The following is a 20,888-nucleotide window of genomic DNA, read 5'->3' as shown; positions in this document are numbered from 1 at the left end:
ATAGGGCGGCTGTTTGTATGGACAGTGGAGTCAAAGGGTTGGTTTTCTGTTGTGGGGGTGTTGACAGAAAATCTCAATATGCACTCCCACCATATGTTAGGAATGCAGAAGTGGCAAATTTACACTTTTGTGCACTATTAGTGAGTTTGCTGGCATATACATCTTCAATAATGATATTTCCATAAACTAACAATAACCTCGTAAAGCACTCAAAAATTCATTCGTTTTTTGTATAAAAAATGTCTTAAGCCTCAAAAATGGTTTGGAAGAGAGATTTTTGACTGAATACACAAGCAATATAAAGAGATTGACTGAAAAAGAAATCCATTCACCATGAACAATCTTTTTGTTTTCTTTTCTAACATTCAACAAAGAAACGACAAATCACAAGTATTTCAGTGTTGTTCACAGCTCTGCTTGCATGATATAAGACAGCATTTGTAATCTCATAAATCCCCTAAAATAAAGCTTTGGGATTTAATAAGAGAATGACAGAAGGTAGGGGCATGGTGACTGTACACCGTGCCACCAACAGTGTAGACACACAGGACGTTGATGATGATTCTGATCAGGGCAGTCTCGGTGCTGTGGGCAGGAGGGAAATCAGGCAGGAGGGAGTCAAACAGGGAGAGGTGGGAGTTAGCTGGGATGGTGCATTTGAGGATGTCAGAGAAGGAAAGGAGGTTGGGAGTGCAGCATCAAGATGCCGGAGGAAGGTTGGAGGTTGACAATGTCAGCAAGCAATGCTCAGGGATTGGTAGTTGAGTGCTGAGAAACTGTGTTGGGAGGGGATCAAGGGAGCAGGTGAAGCAGCTCAGGGGAAATAAGTTTGATGAAAACTGGGGAGGAGATGGCGGAGAAAGTGTTGTGGTCAGAGGAGAGATGGGAAGGGGCAGGGAGGACAGTGAGACAAGACAAGGTGGAGGGAACTGAGCAGATAGATGGCCTCAGTTTGGGAGACTGAGAAGTCCATAAACTCCTCGCCCGATGTCAGAGACGAGGACCACAATATTTCAGATTATCTCCGTTATCTTTCCATCTATCGCCGTTCCTTCATCGTCGCTGGGTCAAAATCCTGGACCTCCCTTCCTAACAGCACTGTGGGAGAACCTTCACCACACGGACTGCAGCGGTTCAAGAAGGCGGCTCACCACCACCTTCTCAAGGGCAATTAGGGATGGGCAATAAATGCCGGCCTCGCCAGCGACGCCCGCATCCCGCGAACGAATAAAAAAAATTGTATTTCCCAGAGACCTACCATCTGCGCCCGTGATCTGATCCCAACCCGGCTCCTTCGCACATGGGTGAAGGAGGAGGTTTGTGTGGGGGGGAGAGGAGGAGGAGGAGCTCAGCGATGTCCTGACTCTCCGGGGTGACCCTGGGTGTCTGAGGAAGTTTGGTCCCAGAGAGGGGAGGCAGGTCTGGTGGGGTGGGGGGGGGTCAGGGCGTGTGGATGGACGGTGACGGAGATTATTGATGGTTATTATTATTTCCACCCTGGTGTGAGACTCCCACTTTGCTGAAGTGCTTTTTGCTCGAGCTGTTCGCCACCAAGCGACCGTTAAAAGGGGCCTGCGGTGCGGGCAGAGCCTGAACCCCCACCCCCACCCAGGGGAAAGCTGCTAGTACAGAGCTAAAGTGAATGGAAAGCACCGTCCGTCAGACAGATTGAACCCCGGGAGGTCAGACTGGGGGGGAGAGAGAGAGAGCCGGTAACGGGTGTGAAATAAAACCCCACTCCCCGCAAGTGACCGCCAGCGACTGTTCGAAATCAGCAGCGCGAACGCGTTCCGCACCTGCGCCTTCCGGCTCCCGTAGGACTACAGCTCCCAGGCTGCCCTGCGCGCCCCTGGCGTTACGGCGCCTGCGCGTCGGGCGGTCATGTGAGGCGGGGAAGATGGCGCCGGTGAGGGGTGAGGAGGTTGTGGTTTTGCAGCTGCTGTTGAAGGTAATGGGAGCGGGGCAACCCCGCACAGACAGTGAGCGGGGGAAGTCAGGCTTCACCTGCCTGTCCCGAACGTGTTTACTTATTGGGGTAACGGTGAGCTAAACCCGGCTGCTCTCCTCACCCAGAGAGCCTTTAATAGGAGGGAGTGAGAGTGACACAAACAACAGCCCCTTTAAATGTATGGCGCTGGGTTCACTGTTAGGATTTAAATCCTTTATAATAGATCGCCCTTGTAAACCAAGAGGGGTGAGTTTCACTCCAAGCACTTTGACACTTTGTGCAATCTCATCACTCCACAGATGGTTGGGCTGACGATGCATTTTACACTGGGAGGTTTCTCTCCTGAAGCGCATTTTGCTACGTTAAAGGCGCTATAATAAATGTAAGTTGTCGTAGTAATATCGCCACATTTTAAAACACCAGGTTTGAAAAATATAGTTGAAGCATAGAAGAGAATATTGTGCAGAGAAAATCTTTGGGTTTTCCTTGCCAATATTTTTTCATGCCCTCTCTTTGCTTTCCTAATTTCCTTTTTAATTTCACCCCTGCACTTTTTATACTTCTCTAGTCTTTCTGTAGTATTGAGCTCTCGGTGTCTGACATTAGCTCTCCTTTTCTTACCCTGTATGCTCCTTGACATCCAGGGGGCTCTAGATTTGGCAGTCCCACCCTTTTACTTTGTGGGAACATGTTTACTCTGCACCCCTTGAATGCCTCCTACTGCTCTGACATTGATTTACCTTCAAATAGCTATTTCCAGTCCACTTTTTTGCTAAATCACTTCATAGCTTAGTAAAATTGGCCTTTCCCCAATTGAGAACTTTAACTCCTGTTCTATCTTTGTCCTTTTCCATAACTATGCTAAAACTAACTGAATTATGATCACTACCATCAAAATGATACTCCTTCCACCTGCCCAGCCTCATTTCCAAAAACTAAATCCTGAACTGCCCCCTCTCTTGTTGGGCTTGCTATGTACTGGCTAAAAAAGTTCTCCTGAATGCAATTGAAGAATTTTGTGCCTTCTATATCCTTCACACTGTTTGTGACCCAGTTAATAGTAGGGTAGTTGAAATCCCTGACTCTTACTGCCCTACTGTTTTTGCACTCCTCAGAAATTTGCCTACATATTTGCTTTTCTATCTCCCTCTGTTTGGGGGTCTATAGTATACTCTCAGTAGTGTGACTGCCCCTTTTTTATTCCTTAACTCAACCCATATGGCCTCATTTTTGATGATCCTTCTAACATATCTCTCCTCACAGCTGTATACATTAAGAGCAAGAGGTTAACTAAGGAAAGAATAAGGCCTATTAGAGACCAAGAAGGTAGCCTTTGTGTGGAGGCGGAAGATGTTGGTATGGTTCTTAATGAATACTTTGCGTCTGTCCTCACAAAGAGAGGGACGATGCAGAGATTGTAGTTAAGGAGGAGGAGTGTGAAATATTGGATGGGATAAACTTAGTGGGAGAGGAAGTATTAAGGGGATTAGCATCTTTGAAAGTAGATAAATCACCAGGCCCGGGTGAAATGTATCCTGTTAAAAGGAGCAAGGGAGGAAATAGCGAAAGCTTTGACCATCATTTTCCAATCATCACTGGATACAGCATGATTCTGGAGGATTGGAGGACTCCTAATGTTGTACCATTGTTTAAAAAGGGAGCGAGGGATAGACCGAGTGATTAAAGGCCAGTCAATCTAACCTCGGTGATGGGCAAATTATTGGAATCAATTCTGAGGGATAAGATAAACCATCACTTAGAAAGGCACAGTGTAATCAAGGACAGTCAGCATGGATTTGTTAGGGGAAGGTCATGTCTGACTAACTTGATTGAATTTTTTGAGGCGGTAACAAGGAGGGTCGATGAGGGTAGTGAATTTGATGTAGTCTACATGGATTTTAGCAAGGCTTTTGACAAGGTCCCACATGGCAGACTGGTCAAAAAAGTACAAGTACAAGTACAAGTGCATGGGATCCAAGGGAGAGTGGCAAGTTGGATCCAAAATTGGCTCAGTGGGAGGAAGCAAAGGGTAATGGTCGACAGGTGTTTTTGTGACTGGAAGGCTGTTTCTAGTGGGATTCCACAGGGCTCAGTAGTAGGTCCCTTGCTTTTTATATATATACTAATGATTTGGACTTAAATGTAGGGCCCAATACTAGTTCCCTTGCTTTTTGTTATATATATTAATGATTTGGACTTAAATGTAGGGGGCATAATTAAGAAGTTTGCAGATGATACAAAAATTGGCTGTGAAGAGGAAAGCTGTAGACTGCAGGAAGATATCAATGGTGGGCCAAGGGTCAGGTGGGCAGTGTGAGGGTAATGCATTTGGGGAGGGCAAACAAAGCAAGGGAGTACACAATAAACGGGAGGATACTGAGAGGTGTAGAGGAAGTGAGGGACCTTGGAGTGCATGTCCACAGATCCCTGAAGGTAGCAAGACAGGTAGATAAGGTGGTTAAGAAGGCATATGGAATACTTTCCTTTATTTGCCGAGGCATAGAATATAAGATAATACAATATAATATATGCACCGGGTATGATAGCATAGTGGTTATGTTACTGGACTAGTAATCCAGAGGTCCGGACTAATATTCCGGAGTTGTGAGTTCAAATCTCTGCCATGACAGCTGGGGAATTTAAATTCAATTAATTAAATAAAATCTGGAATAAAAAAACTAGTATCAGTAATGGTGGCCATGAAACTACCGGATTGTCGTAAAAACTCATCTGATTCACTAATGCCCTTTAGGGAAGGAAACCTGCCGTCCTTACCCGGTCTGGCCTATATGTGACTCCAGACCCACAGCAATGTGGTTGATTCTTAACCGCCCTCTGAAATGGCCTAGCAAGCCACTCAGTTGTTCAAGAAGGTGGCTCACCACCACCTTCTCAAGGGCAATTAGGGATGGGCAATAAATGCTGGCCTTGCCAGCGACACCCACATCCCATGAATGAATATTTTAAAAAATAAGAGTAGGGAGGTTATGCTGGAATTGTATAAAACACTGGTTAAAACACTGGTTAAACCACAGCTTGAGTACTGCGTACAGTTCTGGTCACCACATTACAGGAAGGATGTAATTGCAGTAGAGAGGGTACAGAGGATATTTACGAGGATGTTGCCAGGACTGGAGAATTTTAACCATGAGGAAAGATTGGACATGCTGGGGTTGTTCTCTTTGGAACAGAGGAAGCTGAGGGGGGATTTAATTGAGGTGTACCAATCCGAAACAAGGGTCCTAAATCTAAACAAAAGAAACTACGAAGGTATGAGGAATGAGCTGGCTATGATAGCTTGGGGACCATGACAGTGGATAGGCAATGGCTGACATTTAAGGAACGAATGCATGAATTGGGCACTGTTACACATTCCTTTCTGGCGCAAAAACAGAAAAGGAAAAACAGCCCAACCATGCCTAACAAAAGAAATTAAGGATAGTATTAGATCCAAAGAGGAGTCATATAAAGTTGCCAGAAAAAGTAGCAAGCCTGAGGACTGGGAGCAGTTTAGAATTCAGCAAAAAAGGACCAAGAGATTGTTTGAGAGGAAAAAATAGAGTGTGAGAGTAAAGTTGCAAGGAACATAAAAAGCGGACTATAAAAGCTTCTACAATTGTGTAAAAAGAAAAAGATTAGTGAAGACTAATGTAGGTCTCTTACAGTCAGAAACGGGAGAATTTATAATGGGGAACAAGGAAATGGCAGAGCAATTAAACAAATACTTTGGTTCTGTCTTTACGGAAGAGGATACAAATAACTTCCCAGAAATGCTGGGGAACCAAGGGACTAGTGAGAAGGAGGAATTAAAGGAAATTAGTATTAGTAAAAAACAATAGTGCTGGAGAAATTAATGGGACTGAAAGCCGATAAATCCCCAGGGTCTGATAATCTGTATCCCAGAGTACTAAAAGAGGTAGCCATGGAAATAGTGATGTATTGGTTGTCATCTTCCAAAATTCTATGGACTCTGGAACAGTTCCTGCAGATTGGAGGGTGGCAAATGTAACCCCACTATTTAAAAAAGGAGGGAGAGAGAAAACAGGGAACTATAGACCGGTTAGCCTAACATCAGTAGTAGGGAAAATGCTGGAGTCTATTATAAAGGATGTGATAACAGGATTAGACAAAGTCAACATGGATTTATGAAAGAGAAATCGTGTTTGACAAACCTATTGGAGTTTTTTAAGGATGTAACTGGTAGAATAGATAAGGGAGAACTAGTGGATGTGGTTTATTTGGATTTTCAGAAGGCCTTTGATGTCCCACATAAGAAGTTAGTGCAGAATTAAAGGACATGAGATTAGCAGTAATATATTGGCATGGATTGAAAATTGGTTAACAGACAGGAAACAGAGAGTAGGATTAAATGGGTCTTTTTTGGCGTGGGAGGCAGTGACTAGTGGGGTACCGCAGGGATCAGTGCTTGGAACCCAGCTATTCACTATATATATGAATGATTTAGATGAGGGAACCAAATGTAATATTTCCAAGTTTGCTGATGACACAAAACTAGGTGGGATTGTTAGTTGTGAGGAGGATGCAAAAAGGCTTCAAGGTGATTTAGACAAGTTGAGTGAGTGGGCAAATACATGGTAGATGCAGTATAATGTGGATAAATGTGAAGTTATCCACTTCGGAAGGAAAGACAGAAAGGCAGAGTATTATTTAAATGGTGATAGATTGGGGAATGTTGATATACAAAGGGACCTGGGTGTCCTTGTATGCTAGTCACTGAAAGCAAACATGCAGGTGCAGCAAGCAGTTAGGAAGGCAAATGGTATGTTGGCCTTCATTGCAAGAGGATTTGAGTACAGGAGTAAGGATGTTTTATTGCAGTTATACAGGGCCTTGGCGAGACCACACCTGGAATATTGTGTGCAGTTTTGGTCTCCTTACCTAAGAAAGGATATACTTGCCATAGAGGGAGTGCAGCGAAGGTTCACCAGACTGATCCCTGGAATGGCAGGACTGTCGTATGAGGAGAGATTGGGTCGACTAGGCCTGTATTCACTAGAGTTTAGAAGAATGAGAGGGGATCTCATTGAAACGTATAAAATTCGGACAGGGCTAGACAGACTGGATGCAGGGAGGATGTTTCCCCTGGCTGTGGGGTCTAGAACAAGGGGTTACTGTCTCAGGATACGGGGTAGGACATTTAGGACTGAGATGAGGAGAAATTTCTTCACTCAGAGGGTGGTGAACCTGTGGAATTCTCTACCACAGAAGGCTGTGGAGGCCAAGTCACTGAATATATTTAAGAAGGAGATAGACAGATTTCCAGACACAAAAGGCATCAAGGGGTATGTGGAGAGAGTGGGAATATAGTATTGAGATAGAGGATTAACCATGATCATATTGAATGGCAGAGCCCCATCGAAGGGCCGAATGGCCTCCTCCTATTCTCTGTGTTTCTGTTATGAGGGGCCTAGATAGTGTGGATAGGAAGGACCTATTTCCCTTATCAGTGAAGTCAATAACCAGGGGACATAGATTTAAAGTGATTGGTAGAAGGATTAGAGGGGAGCTGAGGAAATTTTTTTTCACCCAGAGGGTGGTGGGGATCTGGAACTCACTGCCTGAGAGGGTGGTCGAGGCAGAAACCCTCAACTCATTTAAAAAAATACCTGGATGTGCACCTGAAGTTCTGTGACCTACAAGGCTACGGACCAAGTGTTGGAAAGTGGGATTAGGCTGGGTGGCTCATTTTCGGCCGGCATGGACACAATGGGCCGAATGGCGGCCTCCTGTGCCGTAAATCTTCTATGATTCTATGTTTTCAGTGAAATTGTGGGGATAACGCGAAGATCTAAGATTTGGCAAGAATTATGGTGAAATTATGAAGAGTTTTGATAGGGTGAATATTTCCTCTGGATGGGGAGTCAGTGATGAGGAGGGTCATCAATTTAAAATTAGCACTGAGTGAGGAGAGGCAGTTAAGAGCAATCTCTTTACACAACGAGTTCTTGACGTTTGGCAGAGGGAGTAGAAGCAGAGAGCATTTCGGGAAGAGTAAATAAAATAGAAAGATGCAGGACTATGGGGAGAGCGCGGAGCAGTGAGATTAGTTTTGGATTGCTCTAGCAGAGTCTGGGTTCCTGTGCTGTAAACTTATATGGTTCTATGCATTGCATATATATGTGTAGGAGGAGACTTGCTATATTTTTAAACGGTGCTGTCTCCCTGAAAGATTTTTTTTTTGAGGGATATGGAATAGTAATTTGTAATTTTCTTAATTCACTATGTTGATGCATTGTGATTTGACTTGCATCATTGCTTTATGTTAAAAAACAGATGGAAAAGATTTGTCATTCTTTATGAAGATGAGGCCCCTTTAAAACCTGTTTCTCTGCCTAAAAAATTTCAACTTGAAGAACTTGCAAGTTGATTATCTGAGTTAAAGGACTTGCAGTATATGTCTTTCTGTAAGAAACCAGTCTCTGTTCAATTAAAGTGTCACGGTAATTAAGGCTGAGGAAGGCCATTTGGTCCATCTTAATTTATCCATTTGGAGAGATTCTAAAGTTTCTCCCATTGTAGCTACCTTGCCAGCCTTAATGCAGTGGCAATACTATCGCTTCTGAGTCAGAATTTTGTAGGTTTAAACCCCACTCCAGAGACTTGAGCACATAATCCAGACTGACACTTCAGTGCAGTACTGAGGGAGTGCTGCACTGTCAGAGGTGTGCCGTCTTTCGGATAAGACATTAAACCGAGGCCCAGTCTATCCTCTCGGGTGGATGTAAAAGATCCCACGGCATTATTCAAAGAAAAGCATGGGAGTGTTCCCAGTGTCTTGGCCAATATTTATCCCTCAACCAACACCATCAAAGACAGACTACCCAGTCATTTATCTAATTGTTATTTGTGGGATCTTGCTCTGTGCATATTATATCTGCCATGTTTGCTTACATTGCAATATTGACTACAGTGCAAAAGTACTTAATTGGCTGGGAGGTCCCAAGAATGTGAAAGGTGTGATATAAATTCAATTCCTTACTTTCTATCTTTACAGTTTCTTAAATGATTCCAGCATTTTTGCCTCCACTGCTCTATTTGGAAGGTCATTCCACAGTTCCATTGTAATATGGATCTTTTAAAGTGGTATTGTGATGACTGTGGAATTTACTTTAAGCCTAATTTACATGTTCTTTTTAAAGGTCTGCAGTTTCATTGATTCATGTGTCTCTGGACGAATAACCCCAGCTCTATTCAATTGAAAGGATTTACAGAATCTCACTGCTTTTTCCAAATAAAACTTTCTGTTGGCAAAATTCCCAAACGTCTTCTGTAGCCTTTGCAGCACAGTTCCCAGCGAAATAAAGGAAATACAATCATTCAGTCTCCCAAGTTACATTCACGTGATGTGAGACCTCAACTTTTCTGCACAACGTTCCTGAGACATGGGACAGTAACATTTAAGTCTTGTGCATTTCAGTACCTGCCAGGCTGTTCTGTGAACGATTGTGTTCTTTAATTTGAAATCAAGAATCTTTCATTTTTCACTTCTATGAGACCAACCAGGACCCCTGTCCCACTTGTAACAGGAAAAATAACTATCTCAAGGGTCGGTATTCATTCTATATTATATTATAACTAAACAATTCTGGTTCAGATTTCAGGAGCTTTAAATGGAAAATGGAGCTTCCAGAGTATCTAGATGCATCTCCCTTAGTGGGAAGTCCAGACATTTTATTGTATCGCGAGCAGCATCTCCTGTATAGTGGATTCAACTCTCTTCTCTTATTGGAAGTTCACTTCCCCCTTGACAGATCTGTCCTCTTCAGTTATAGCCTTATGTCTAACCTCCCTTTCCTCTCTAAGGTCCTTCAATGTGCAATTGCCTCCCAGTTTTGTGCCCACCTTTTCTACAACTTCCTCTTTGAAGCCCTGCAGCCCAGTTCCGCCCCACTCACAGCACCAAGACTGTCCTTTCAAAGTCACCAACAACATGCACTGGCTGTTTTCCCTCCTAGCCTTGATTTCCACATTGTTTGAAAAGGACGACCATGCTTCCCCCCCAACTGTTTCTCTGGTCCAGCTCCATGGGACCGCCCTTCCTTGGTTCCTGTCCTACCTTCCCAATGCAGCCAGTGCTTCTCCTTGAGCTACTCGTGGATCAATCCGTGACCTCCCCATCCCCCCTTGATTTGTATTGTGCCCCTCGGTGACATCAGTAGTACAGGATCATTTTCCACATGTATGCTGATAACACCCAGTTCTACCTCTTTACCACTTTCATAGACCCCACAAACACCCCAGTGTGTCGGACTACCTGTGGATGAGCCAGAATTTCTTCAAAGTCACCTTATTCAGATCCCACATGCCTTTGACTCCATCCTGTTCCCTGGCTACTTGCTCAAGCGCAACCAGACTCTTTGCAACCTCAGCATATGAAACCTGTTTGACATAGGTCGTGCCAATCAAAACTCAGCTTTATGTATCACCAAAACACCTAACTTCCACTTTCCTAATGTTTCCCATCTCTACCCCATTCTCCATCCCTGTTGCTGCTGAAACCCTTGTCCACACTGTCGTTACCTCTAGATTTAGCTTTCCAGTGTCTACTCACCAACCTCCCGATCACCACTCTCCACAAATTCCAACTTGTCCATAAATCTGCCATGTGTATCTTGCCCTACACTAAATCCCACTCACCCATCAACTCTGCCCTTGCAGACTTATACTGGCTCCCTGTCCCCAGTGCATCAAGTTTAAATCCTTCTTGTCATCCACATAGCCTCATCCCAATATACCTCTGCGATGTTCTGTATTTAAAGGTGCTTTATATGTCCAGAGGAGACAGATTTAAAGAGATTGGCAAAAGAACCAGAGGCACTGTGAGGAAAAAAAAATTACGCAGCGTGTTGTGATCTGGAATGCACTGCCTGAAAGGGTGGTGGAAGCAGATTCATTAGTAACTCTCAAAAGGGAATTGGATAAATACTTGAAGGGAAAACATTTGCAGGGCTATGGGGAAAGAGCAGGGGAATGGGACTAATTGGACACCTCTACCAAAGAGCCGGCACAGGCACGATGGGCTGAATGGCCTCATGCGCTATGCCATTTTATGATACTACGATATAAATGCAGATGGTTGGTGATGACCGGCTTGGATTGCTGTCTTTCAGGCTTCCTCTAAGGATGTGGTGAGGCATTTATGTCAGGAATGCTTTTCCTCTTCAGCGACTAGCTCAGTCAGGTTAGTTGACAGCGCTGTCAACAGCTTATCAGTGACCCCCGAGGAGGCGAAGCAGGTAAGAGAAAACTTGAGAGTGCATATGTATTCTATTTATGTATTTAATACATTTATAGCCTTATCTGCATCTAAAAAGTAAATCAATGGTTAGAGATGGGTGAGAGTTTGCATGGAAAAGGGGTAATGGCTGGCTTTTTTGAGGAGTGAGTGATGATAATTTTGAAAAGGAGGATGGCAGTGCATGAAGAGAAGGAACCACTTACAGTTTCAGCTAGCATGGGAGCCAGGAAGAGAAGTTGTGTTGTCAGGAGTTTAGTGGGGATGGAGTTAAGAGAGCAGGAGGTGGGTCTCAAGGATGAGATGAGTTTGCGAGATAATGAAGGAGGATGGGAGAGAGACTAAAGAGTAGTGGGGTTAAGGGTTAGGGCAGGTGGAGACCTGGGGGGAGATTTAGCTTGGTGGGGAAAGAGGGCAAGCAACAGAGACAGCTGAACAACAGGTGGTCTCTTAGTGATGAAGAAATCCATGAGCTCCCCACATTTGTTGTTGGAGATGATGGTGAAAGTAGTACGGGAGAGGGGTTTAAGGAGGCAGTTAGTCGTGGTGAAAGGCAGTTGGGGGTTATCTTTACTCTCCAGGATGATCCTGGAATAGTGAGCACGTTTGGCAGAGGAGAATGAGACCTGGTTGTGCTTGATGTGGTCAAGCAAGTTCTGGAAATGGATGGCTAAGCTAGTTGTGTTCCAGATGCACTAAAGTCTGCATCTCTTGGACTTCAAAGAGCAAAGATGGGACATACTGGGGGAATGACCAGGATGGGAGAGGGTAAGGTATTAGAGGGGATAAGGACGTTAAAGGTGGAAGTGAGAGAATAGTGGAACAAATCAACAGCTGCGCAGGTATCATGGCAAATGGAGGGCCAAAGGCAAGGCAGTTGGGAGCTTGAGAGTGCAGTCGTAAGCAGCTCGCAGCTGGGTCAAGCAGCGGTAGCTGAGGCCTGGTCCCAGTCCTCTGCCGCTTGACCCAACTGCCAGCAGGCTCTCAGGAGCAATCTGCGGTGACTAGTGTGGGGATGCCAGCAGAGGGGAACGAGAGGAAATGAATTGTTTAAAGGGGGAGTCTCACCTTTTTACAGAAAACATAACCCCTTCACTTCTGGAACTTGGGTTTAAATCCAGCAAAGAATGATGAGATGAAAGTCCCTCCCATGGCTGTAAATGAATTGTGTACCATGTTTGTGGCAGTAGTTCCAACCATAGCAGGGCTGCTAGTGTTCCAGATTTATCCTGCTTACATTATGGGGCAGATTCTCAAACACCCGCAGCAGCACTGAACCAGCTGCAGGTACCATAAGATCTGTGCAGATCTAACGTTTTTGACTGTGGGGCTTGTTTACCCTGGTAGCAGGGTATTTGGTATTGGTTCTAATGGGTGTGATCGACAGCACAAAACTGCCTGTTAATTTGTCAGCCTCATTCAGACTGTAGGAATGGCTGGTATGCAAAGCTGTAAAACCTCCCGGTGCAGTAGAGCTGAAGTAGATTTTTGAGGTGGAGTAAAGAGAACTGTACCCATACCTGATCTGAAGAACGCTCGATTCATACCCTCATTTTCTTTACAAAGCAAAAAGGCCTAATATCTATCCCCATTCCTTTTTGCCCCACAGTTGATCTGCTCCCTTCACAGTTTCACACGACTAGTTGTATTCCAAGGACTGACTTCAGCCGAAGAGATTCTCCCACTCTTTCCTGATAACTTCCATCAAAACCTGAAAAATCTGTTAACTAAAATAATTCTTGAAAACGTGTAAGTGTTTTTTTTTTCTGTTTCTCTTTTCTCATTCAGTGGCAGGTGTTGTTGGCTGCTCTGCTGCATATGGAGTCAAAGCCTCGCCACTCGGTTCAAACCGAAAGTGCCCACCTATTGAAATTGATAGTCAATCCAGGTTCTCCTCTAGTTTAATTTGCTTGCGTTTTGTGCTCTTCACTGATAAATGTTTCTTGTGCATCTGGGAGGGATTTATGATAAATTTGATTAAGAGGTCAGAACCATTTAAAAACGGAAACAATCACTTGTCAGCACTTGCAAATGTGGCAAATCTAAAGTGATGCCAAACAGTAAGTGCAAGTTCTTTCTTATATTGTCTGTCAATGTATCTTAGATCCCTGATGAAGAGCTTTTGAAGTTTGACACTTAATTTGAATAATGAGCTGTTAAATTAACATGAGCAGTTAACATATGGAGACCGGAGAGACCACTCATCTGTTTAAGTAAGCATTATTAAAAGATGTCGAGACTTCAAACTGGTAAAAGACTCTGTGCCTCTTAATACTCCAGTTCAGATAAGTGCAACTTTCACTTACTGTAAGGAGCACGGGTAATAATTAGCTCCTTTTGCTACCTCTAGACTTGACTATTCCAATGCTCTCCTGGCCAGCCTCCCACCTTGCACCCTCCGTAAACTTGAGCTCATCCAAAATTCTGCTGCCCGTTTCCTAACTTGCACCAAGTCCCGTTCACCCATCACCCCTGTGCTTGCTGACCTATACTGGCTCCCCATCCGGCAAGGCATCGATTTTAAAATTCTCATCCTCATGTTCAAATCCCTCCATGGCCTCGCCCCTCCCTATCTCTGTAACCTCCTCCATGCCAACAACCCTCCGAGATCTCTGCGCTCCTCCAATTCTGGCCTCTTGCGCATCCCTGATTTTTATCGCTCCACAATTGGTGGCCGTGCCTTCAGCTGCCTAGGCCCTAAGCTCTGGAATTCCCTCCCTACACCTCTCCGGTTCTCCACCTCTCCTCCTTTAAGACGTTCCTTAAAACCTACCTCTTTGACCAATCTCTTGGTCACCTAATGTCTCCTTACGTGGCTCGGTATCAAATTTTGTTTGATAATGTTCCTGTGAAGCGACTTGGGACGTTTGGCGCTATATAAATGAAAGTTGTTATTGTGGGGCTGGTGGAAAAGCAGTACAGGGATTTGGAGAGTTGTTTCATGCGGTATGTAAGCATGAAATTGGACACATCTCCTATTGTGAGCATTTGAGAGTTGGGGCAGAGTCTAGATGTACCCATGCAGGATCAGGAGATTTGGCGTGTGCAAGGACTGTGAGACTGTCCACCTGAAAGAAAATGATCTTCATTAAGATGATGCACCACTGTGCCTGTTTTCTGTGTTGTGGTGGTCTAAAATGCTGCTCTCTCAGACCATGTGAGGCTTATTCTCCGAAAACTAATTCCAAATGTCTATTTCAGAGCTACCTGGAGGAATGAAGCACTTACAAGCCAAAGTAAGGGAAACTGCTTTACTTTTTACCTCAGTCCATATTCTGTCAGCGTATTATATAAAGTGCATGCATTGCATGTGGTGAGATTCTTAGACATTAGTTAACGATGCCTTAATAATGCCAGTTCCTTATCCAGTGGTACTAGACTTTTTTTTGTTCTTTCTCTCCCCCAGTCTCCTTGCCCCATCTCATTGACATGGACTGGAGAGTGGATATCAAAACCTCCTCTGATAACATCAACAGAATGGCGGTGCCCACATGCCTGCTCCAGATGAAGGTATTAATGCGTGATTCGTGCTTGAAACACTTTGAGAACGCAGAAAAATCAGCATTTTTTTGTAAAACATTTTTCAAAAACAGCTTCAGTGCAGTGATTGGGCCAGTTGGCCAGTGTCAACCAGGCTGATCCCAATATCTTATAGGACACAGTTTACACTGTGCTAATTTGATCTTTCTCCCCAGCACCATGTGACTCCATTTGCCACCTTTTTATACTCTAATTTCTACCGTGTACCAATCATCTCTCGCCGATGTACCATAACTGATTAGGACAACAGTTGTACAAAGTTAAATTTTAGTTCTCTGCAAAACTGATATTGTTGGGACAAGAAAATCAAGCAAATCAATTACACAGAAGATGACAGCCAGAATGGCACAAAAATTGATTCTCTTGCTCCATTATATGCCACTGCAGTCAAGCATCATACACAAATAGTTTCTGCAATATGCAAGTGATTTGGGGTGATGGGGAAATAGGAAGAAACAGAATATAAGGAGATTGAGAAGAGACATAAAATCTTACAGCACAGAAGGAGGCCATTCGGCCCTTCGTGCCTATGCCGGCTCTTTGAAAGAGCTTTCCAATTTAGTCTCACACCCTGTTTTTTTCCCCATAAACCCTGAAAATTAGTCCTCTTTAAGTACATGTCCAATTGCCTTTTGAAAGTTCCTATGGAATCTGTTTCCACCACCCTTTCAGGTAGTGTGTTCCAGATCTTAACCCACTGTGTGAAAAAAATTCTCCTAGTTTCCCCTCTAGTTCTTTTGCCAATTATTTTAAATCTGTGACCTCTGGTTACCGACCCACTTGCCAGAGGAGCCAGTTTCTCCCTATTTGCTCTATTAAAACCCCATATAATTTTGAATACCTCTATTAGGTCTCCCCTTCACCTTCTCTGCTATAAGGAGAACAATCCCAGCTTCTCCAATCTCTCCACATAACCTTTGTGACTATGCACCCCCAGCTCCCTCTGCTCTTGCACCCCCCTCAAAATAGTACCATTTCGATTATACTGCCCTCTCCATGTTGTTCCTCCTAAACTACTTCACTTCACACTTACCCGCATTAAATTGCATCTGCCATGTGTCTGCCCATTTTACCAGTCTGCCTATGTCCTCCTGAAGTCTGCTACTAAGCTGCCTACTATTTACTACATTGACAAGTTTTGTATCATCCGCGAACTTCGAAATTGTACTCCCTATACCCAAGTCCAGGTCATTTATATATAACAAGAAAAGCAATGGTCCTAATACCAACCTCTTGGGGGACCCCACTGCATACTTCTCTCCGGTCAGAAAAACATCCATTCACGACTACTATCTGCCTCCTATCCCTTAGCCAATTACTTACCCAAGTTAGCACCATCCTTTTAATCCCATGTGCTTCTATTTTCCGAATAAGTCTGTTATGTAGACTTTATCAAATGTCTTTTGAAATTTCATTTATACAACATCTACTGCACTACCGTCATCAACCCTCTCTGTTACTTCATCAAAGATCTCAATCAGGATAGCCAGACACATTTATCTTTAACAAATCCGTGTTGGCTGTCCCTTATTAACCCATGCTTCTCCAAGTGAGAATTAATTTTGTCCTTGACAACGGTCTCTTGTTTTCCTACCACTGACGTTAGACTGACTGGCCTGTAGATACCAGATTTACCCCTCTCCCTTTTTTTGAACAGGGGTGTAATATTTGCAACCCTCCAGTCCTCTGGCACCATTCCCATATCCAAGGAGGATTAAAAGATTGTGGACAGAGCTTGTGTTATCTCCACCCTTACTTCCCTCAGCAACTTAATGTGCTTCCCATCTGGATCGGATGACACATTCCTGGTTTTCAAAATTCTGAGAGCAATGGGTAACTTAGATCCAAGCATATTATTTAATTAACAAGCTTCAAGTAAGAATTCAGATTATAAGGATTTGCACCATTCCATGTGGAGTAGTATATATAGAAAGAACTATGACTTATACCAGCTGTGTTGGTTGGTGCATTTATTTTTTTTTACAAAAAGAGCAGAATGGATGCCTGGTTGGGAACAGAATTGCGATACGCATAAATATATATAGAGATGAGCAAATGTCACAGTGAGTAAGGCTTTCTCTACGGACTGCATCTTGATGTGATGGGAAGGCTTGCATGCATCTATGACCCTGAGAGCAGTACACGTGTGGATATAACTCCACTGGTAGGGCTGCCAAGAAAGGTAGGAGCCAGACTGGAGACAGTTCACCGGTCCTCCTGGTAGGGGGTTGTGAGTCAGACTGAAGACAGTTCACTGGTCCTCCTGGTAGGGGGTTGAGAGTCAGACTGAAGACAGTTCACTGGTCCTCCTGGTAGGGGGTTGTGAGTCAGACTGAAGACAGTTCACTGGTCCTCCTGGTAGGGGGTTGAGAGTCAGACTGAAGACAGTTCACTGGTCCTCCTGGTAGGGGGTTGTGAGTCAGACTGAAGACAGTTCACTGGTCCTCCTGGTAGGGGGTTGAGAGTCAGACTGAAGACAGTTCACTGGTCCTCCTGGTAGGGGGTTGAGAGTCAGACTGGAGACAGTTCACTGGTCCTCCTGGTAGGGGGTTGAGAGTCAGACTGAAGACAGTTCACTGGTCCTCCTGGTAGGGGGTTGAGAGTCAGACTGAAGACAGTTCACTGGTCCTCCTGGTAGGGGGTTGTGAGTCAGACTGAAGACAGTTCACTAGTCCTCCTGGTAGGGGGTTGTGAGTCAGACTGAAGACAGTTCACTGGTCCTCCTGGTAGGGGGTTGTGAGTCAGACTGAAGACAGTTCACTGGTCCTCCTGGTAGGGGGTTGTGAGTCAGACTGAAGACAGTTCACTGGTCCTCCTGGTAGGGGGTTGTGAGTCAGACTGAAGACAGTTCACTAGTCCTCCTGGTAGGGGGTTGAGAGTCAGACTGAAGACAGTTCACTGGTCCTCCTGGTAGGGGGTTGAGAGTCAGACTGAAGACAGTTCACTGGTCCTCCTGGTAGGGGGTTGAGAGTCAGACTGGAGACAGTTCACTGGTCCTCCTGGTAGGGGGTTGTGAGTCAGACTGAAGACAGTTCACTGGTCCTCCTGGTAGGGGGTTGTGAGTCAGACTGAAGACAGTTCACTAGTCCTCCTGGTAGGGGGTTGTGAGTCAGACTGAAGACAGTTCACCGGTCCTCCTGGTAGGGGGTTGTGAGTCAGACTGAAGACAGTTCACCAGTCCTCCTGGTAGGGGGTTGTGAGTCAGACTGAAGACAGTTCACTGGTCCTCCTGGTAGGGGGTTGAGAGTCAGACTGAAGACAGTTCACTGGTCCTCCTGGTAGGGGGTTGAGAGTCAGACTGAAGACAGTTCACTGGTCCTCCTGGTAGGGGGTTGAGAGTCAGACTGGAGACAGTTCACTGGTCCTCCTGGTAGGGGGTTGTGAGTCAGACTGAAGACAGTTCACTGGTCCTCCTGGTAGGGGGTTGAGAGTCAGACTGGAGACAGTTCACTAGTCCTCCTGGTAGGGGGTTGTGAGTCAGGCTAACGACCTGTCCATGTAAAAATGCCTTTTGTTACGGAAACAACTCAGACAAGTTGAGTCTGTTACAGACTTGCATTAATATAAACATCAACTGTGGAGAACTGCGATCTGCTGGATGTAAGGCAAGATGACAGTCTGGAGTCAAATATCTTTCTCTGGTCAGATAGCAGTGAAAGAAATGGGTTGCCTCATGCGCACAGGAGACTCTAACTAACATCGGCTAAAGTCACTGGGCCTACTGATCTGTGGGTTCATTTTCTGGTCTGTGCTGAGTTAGGGCTGCTACAAATTCACCTTAGCGTTCCACCATCCTGCTGACACTCACTGCTAAGCTCACACATGAACAGTGGCCATTTCGCTGAGGTACTGAAGGGAGGCCCAGTACATGTGGAACAGTATCCTAACATGGAGTCAGCACCTTCCAGAAAGGAGGGGGAAAAAAGTGGGGAGAAAAAGAAATGATTGAATGCTGTATGGGGCAAGATGGTCCTGAGCTGTTGGAATCCTGAAAATGCCATGAAAAGGAAGGCAACCAATGTAGAATGTAAGATTCTGGAGTTTTACTTAGGTGGGAGAAACGTTCCAGAACCTTTCCTGGGGTCGGCTGCAGTTTGTGGTAAATTAGATTGCCCTGATCTGAGGGAATAGCCTTTTCGCATTCAGTGTTTTCTTGTGGAAAACGTTGATGCAAGTGAATGGTTTATGAAAATATTCCTCAGTTCAAACTTTTTTCTTTGTAAATATTGATACGAATGAGTTAAATTCAGTTTCCAATTGAAATGCAGAACTTGCAATTAAAATGTCTGCTAATGTTTGGGTGCACTGAATATTTAAAAATAGAATTCGAGGAGTACGCAACTCAATAGCATTCTTTTTAATGGTTTTATTCCGTATGGGGACATAATGTTTTTTTTTACTGGCAGTGGGTGAAAGAGCATCCCTCATCCTTGATGCGTGGTGACATTCTGACAAGATTAATGGCTTTGAGACAACTGCTGTGAATTTATAGAGGAATAATTGCTGTTGGTTATCGGGAAATCTTGTGCCCAGTAATTTTTCTTGTTCTGCGGTAGACATGTACAGAATGTTATTTTTCTAGGTATGTTGAAATTCGCTGCTGTACTTACCGACAGTCATACTTGACAGCTGCAGCTGCCTAATTAAGACAGGTTGATTATTTTGCCTCAGGACTTAAATCCACCAACGCACTGTTGTCAAATAATAGTCTCTATGCTATGGGGCAATGAGATTACTTAGGATGCAATATGGGATAGGGAATGTGTTGCTGTCACTAGGTCAGGTGCAGTCAACATTAAATAACCATACCTGAATCCCAATGGAAGAAACCTCTTCCCATCCGCTCCCAGTGAACAGAATGTTAGTGGAGCACGCTCCTTCCAATTTCCTATTGGATAGAATTCCCGATTCAAGCATAAAATATTCCCTGGTTATCCCTGTTTCATCACACAAAATAGTCGATCTAACTGATATCAGGTGGAGATAGCAGCAAGTTCGTGTAGATTGAATCGCTGAGTGATGAGAATGGGCTATAGGATAAAGGTTGGCAAATTGACCATTCTCGATCTCCCAGTTTACGAACCTGATGCAATTGTGTAGTCTCTTGGACAGCTAGTTACGTCGTTTATCGGGATTCAGCTAAACTGTAGAAAGGCCACTTGGTTAAAATGTACTTTGCTTGTGCTATGTATGGCTAAAATAAAGTTCAGTGTAAAATTTAATAACTTCTATTGTCACAGCCATCTGCTTCCTGGCAACGTTGAGCGTACCTTTTCTAATAGTGTTGCACCTCTCCTCAGATTCAGGATGACGCCAGTGTCTGCCACGATGGACCCATCATTTCCACCGTGTCTCTTGAACTAAGTAAAGAAAAACTGGATACAATGTTGGACGGACTCGGTCGAATCCGAGATCAGCTTTCAGCTGTGGCAAATAAGTAGCATGTTTACTAACTGTCAGAGGAGTACAAGTATTGGACATGTTTAAAAGTATCATTTTTGGACCCAAAAGTTTGTTCCACTGCCGCTTCTTGTTACATGGGACTGTGCATTGATCATTTTTCAGCCTGTCTGTGAGGTCTGATTTCAAACATATTGACTGTGCGATTCCTGTAAATTTCCCCTCCGCTTTCTTCGCCATTTGATATAAAATGTCTTTTTGATGTTTTTCTTGTATCTTGTCACAACTTGTAGTTTTTCCTATGAAAAGTAAGCTTTGCATTACATACACTCGCCTGAATTCCTCGGTCTGATTGGCTGAGGGTCTCCAAATACAAAGTCCGTAGAAGGCTAGCACTTTTGTAATTAAAAGCAATGTCGAAACCCCTATTACTGTCTGTTGAAACTTTTATTTGCTTAACGGAGAAATCTTGTGTTAAGTAATGATGTAGGAAACAAAACATAGCAGTTTACTCATGTGTGATTTACATTTTTTTTAAAGATTTAACTGGAACTTGTACAGTGATGGGACCTAGACTCTGATTTCACTGGAATTGTGTTGATGTGTGGCTGCATGCAGTGTTCACCCTAGCGCTACAGAGCTGTACAGATTAGACTACATAATTGGCAATCTCTCACGTGATTTGAGTAATACTGCACTGTTTAACCTTTGATCGGTCATGTAGATGCCTTCAGTTTTTGAATG

The 20,888-nt window shown here is 44.2% G+C and overlaps 2 protein-coding genes across 3 annotated transcripts in view; one reads left to right on the top strand and one right to left on the bottom strand.

The window, feature by feature from the left end:
- The window catches only part of ldlrad3 (low density lipoprotein receptor class A domain containing 3), a 291,752-nt gene that overhangs the window by 35,420 nt on the left and 235,444 nt on the right, over nucleotides 1-20,888 (bottom strand). Inside the window, exon 6 of one of the 2 annotated variants that reach the window (XM_067993647.1) lies at nucleotides 16,707-18,234. The exons of the other annotated variant lie outside the window; for it this stretch is intronic. Coding sequence (XP_067849748.1) covers nucleotides 18,222-18,234 — 13 coding nt within the window. The 3' untranslated portion in view covers nucleotides 16,707-18,221. Of the gene's footprint in view, nucleotides 1-16,706; nucleotides 18,235-20,888 lie in introns of those variants that run through there. 2 annotated transcript variants of the gene reach the window in all.
- Nucleotides 1,841-20,572, top strand: commd9 (COMM domain containing 9). The gene is made up of 6 exons (XM_067993648.1): nucleotides 1,841-1,948; nucleotides 11,080-11,205; nucleotides 12,814-12,953; nucleotides 14,406-14,440; nucleotides 14,611-14,714; nucleotides 20,045-20,572. Exons 1-6 carry the CDS (start codon nucleotides 1,898-1,900, stop codon nucleotides 20,183-20,185), a joined length of 597 nt encoding a protein of 198 aa, XP_067849749.1. The 5' UTR covers nucleotides 1,841-1,897; the 3' UTR covers nucleotides 20,186-20,572.

This window comes from Heptranchias perlo, chromosome 12 (genome assembly GCF_035084215.1).
Source record: "Heptranchias perlo isolate sHepPer1 chromosome 12, sHepPer1.hap1, whole genome shotgun sequence".
Classification (NCBI taxonomy): Eukaryota; Metazoa; Chordata; class Chondrichthyes; order Hexanchiformes; family Hexanchidae; genus Heptranchias; species Heptranchias perlo.
Note: the sequence above shows the minus strand (reverse complement) of the source record. Positions and strands in the feature narration are given on the sequence as shown.

Bases quoted from the DNA above. Each gene is read 5' to 3' on its own strand.
- commd9 (XM_067993648.1), top strand. From the start codon at position 1,898: ATGGCGCCGGTGAGGGGTGAGGAGGTTGTGGTTTTGCAGCTGCTGTTG. The intron at 11,206-12,813 runs GTAAGAGAAAAC...TTTGCCCCACAG, and splicing joins CCCCCGAGGAGGCGAAGCAG to TTGATCTGCTCCCTTCACAG. The intron at 12,954-14,405 runs GTAAGTGTTTTT...TGTCTATTTCAG, and splicing joins AAAATAATTCTTGAAAACGT to AGCTACCTGGAGGAATGAAG.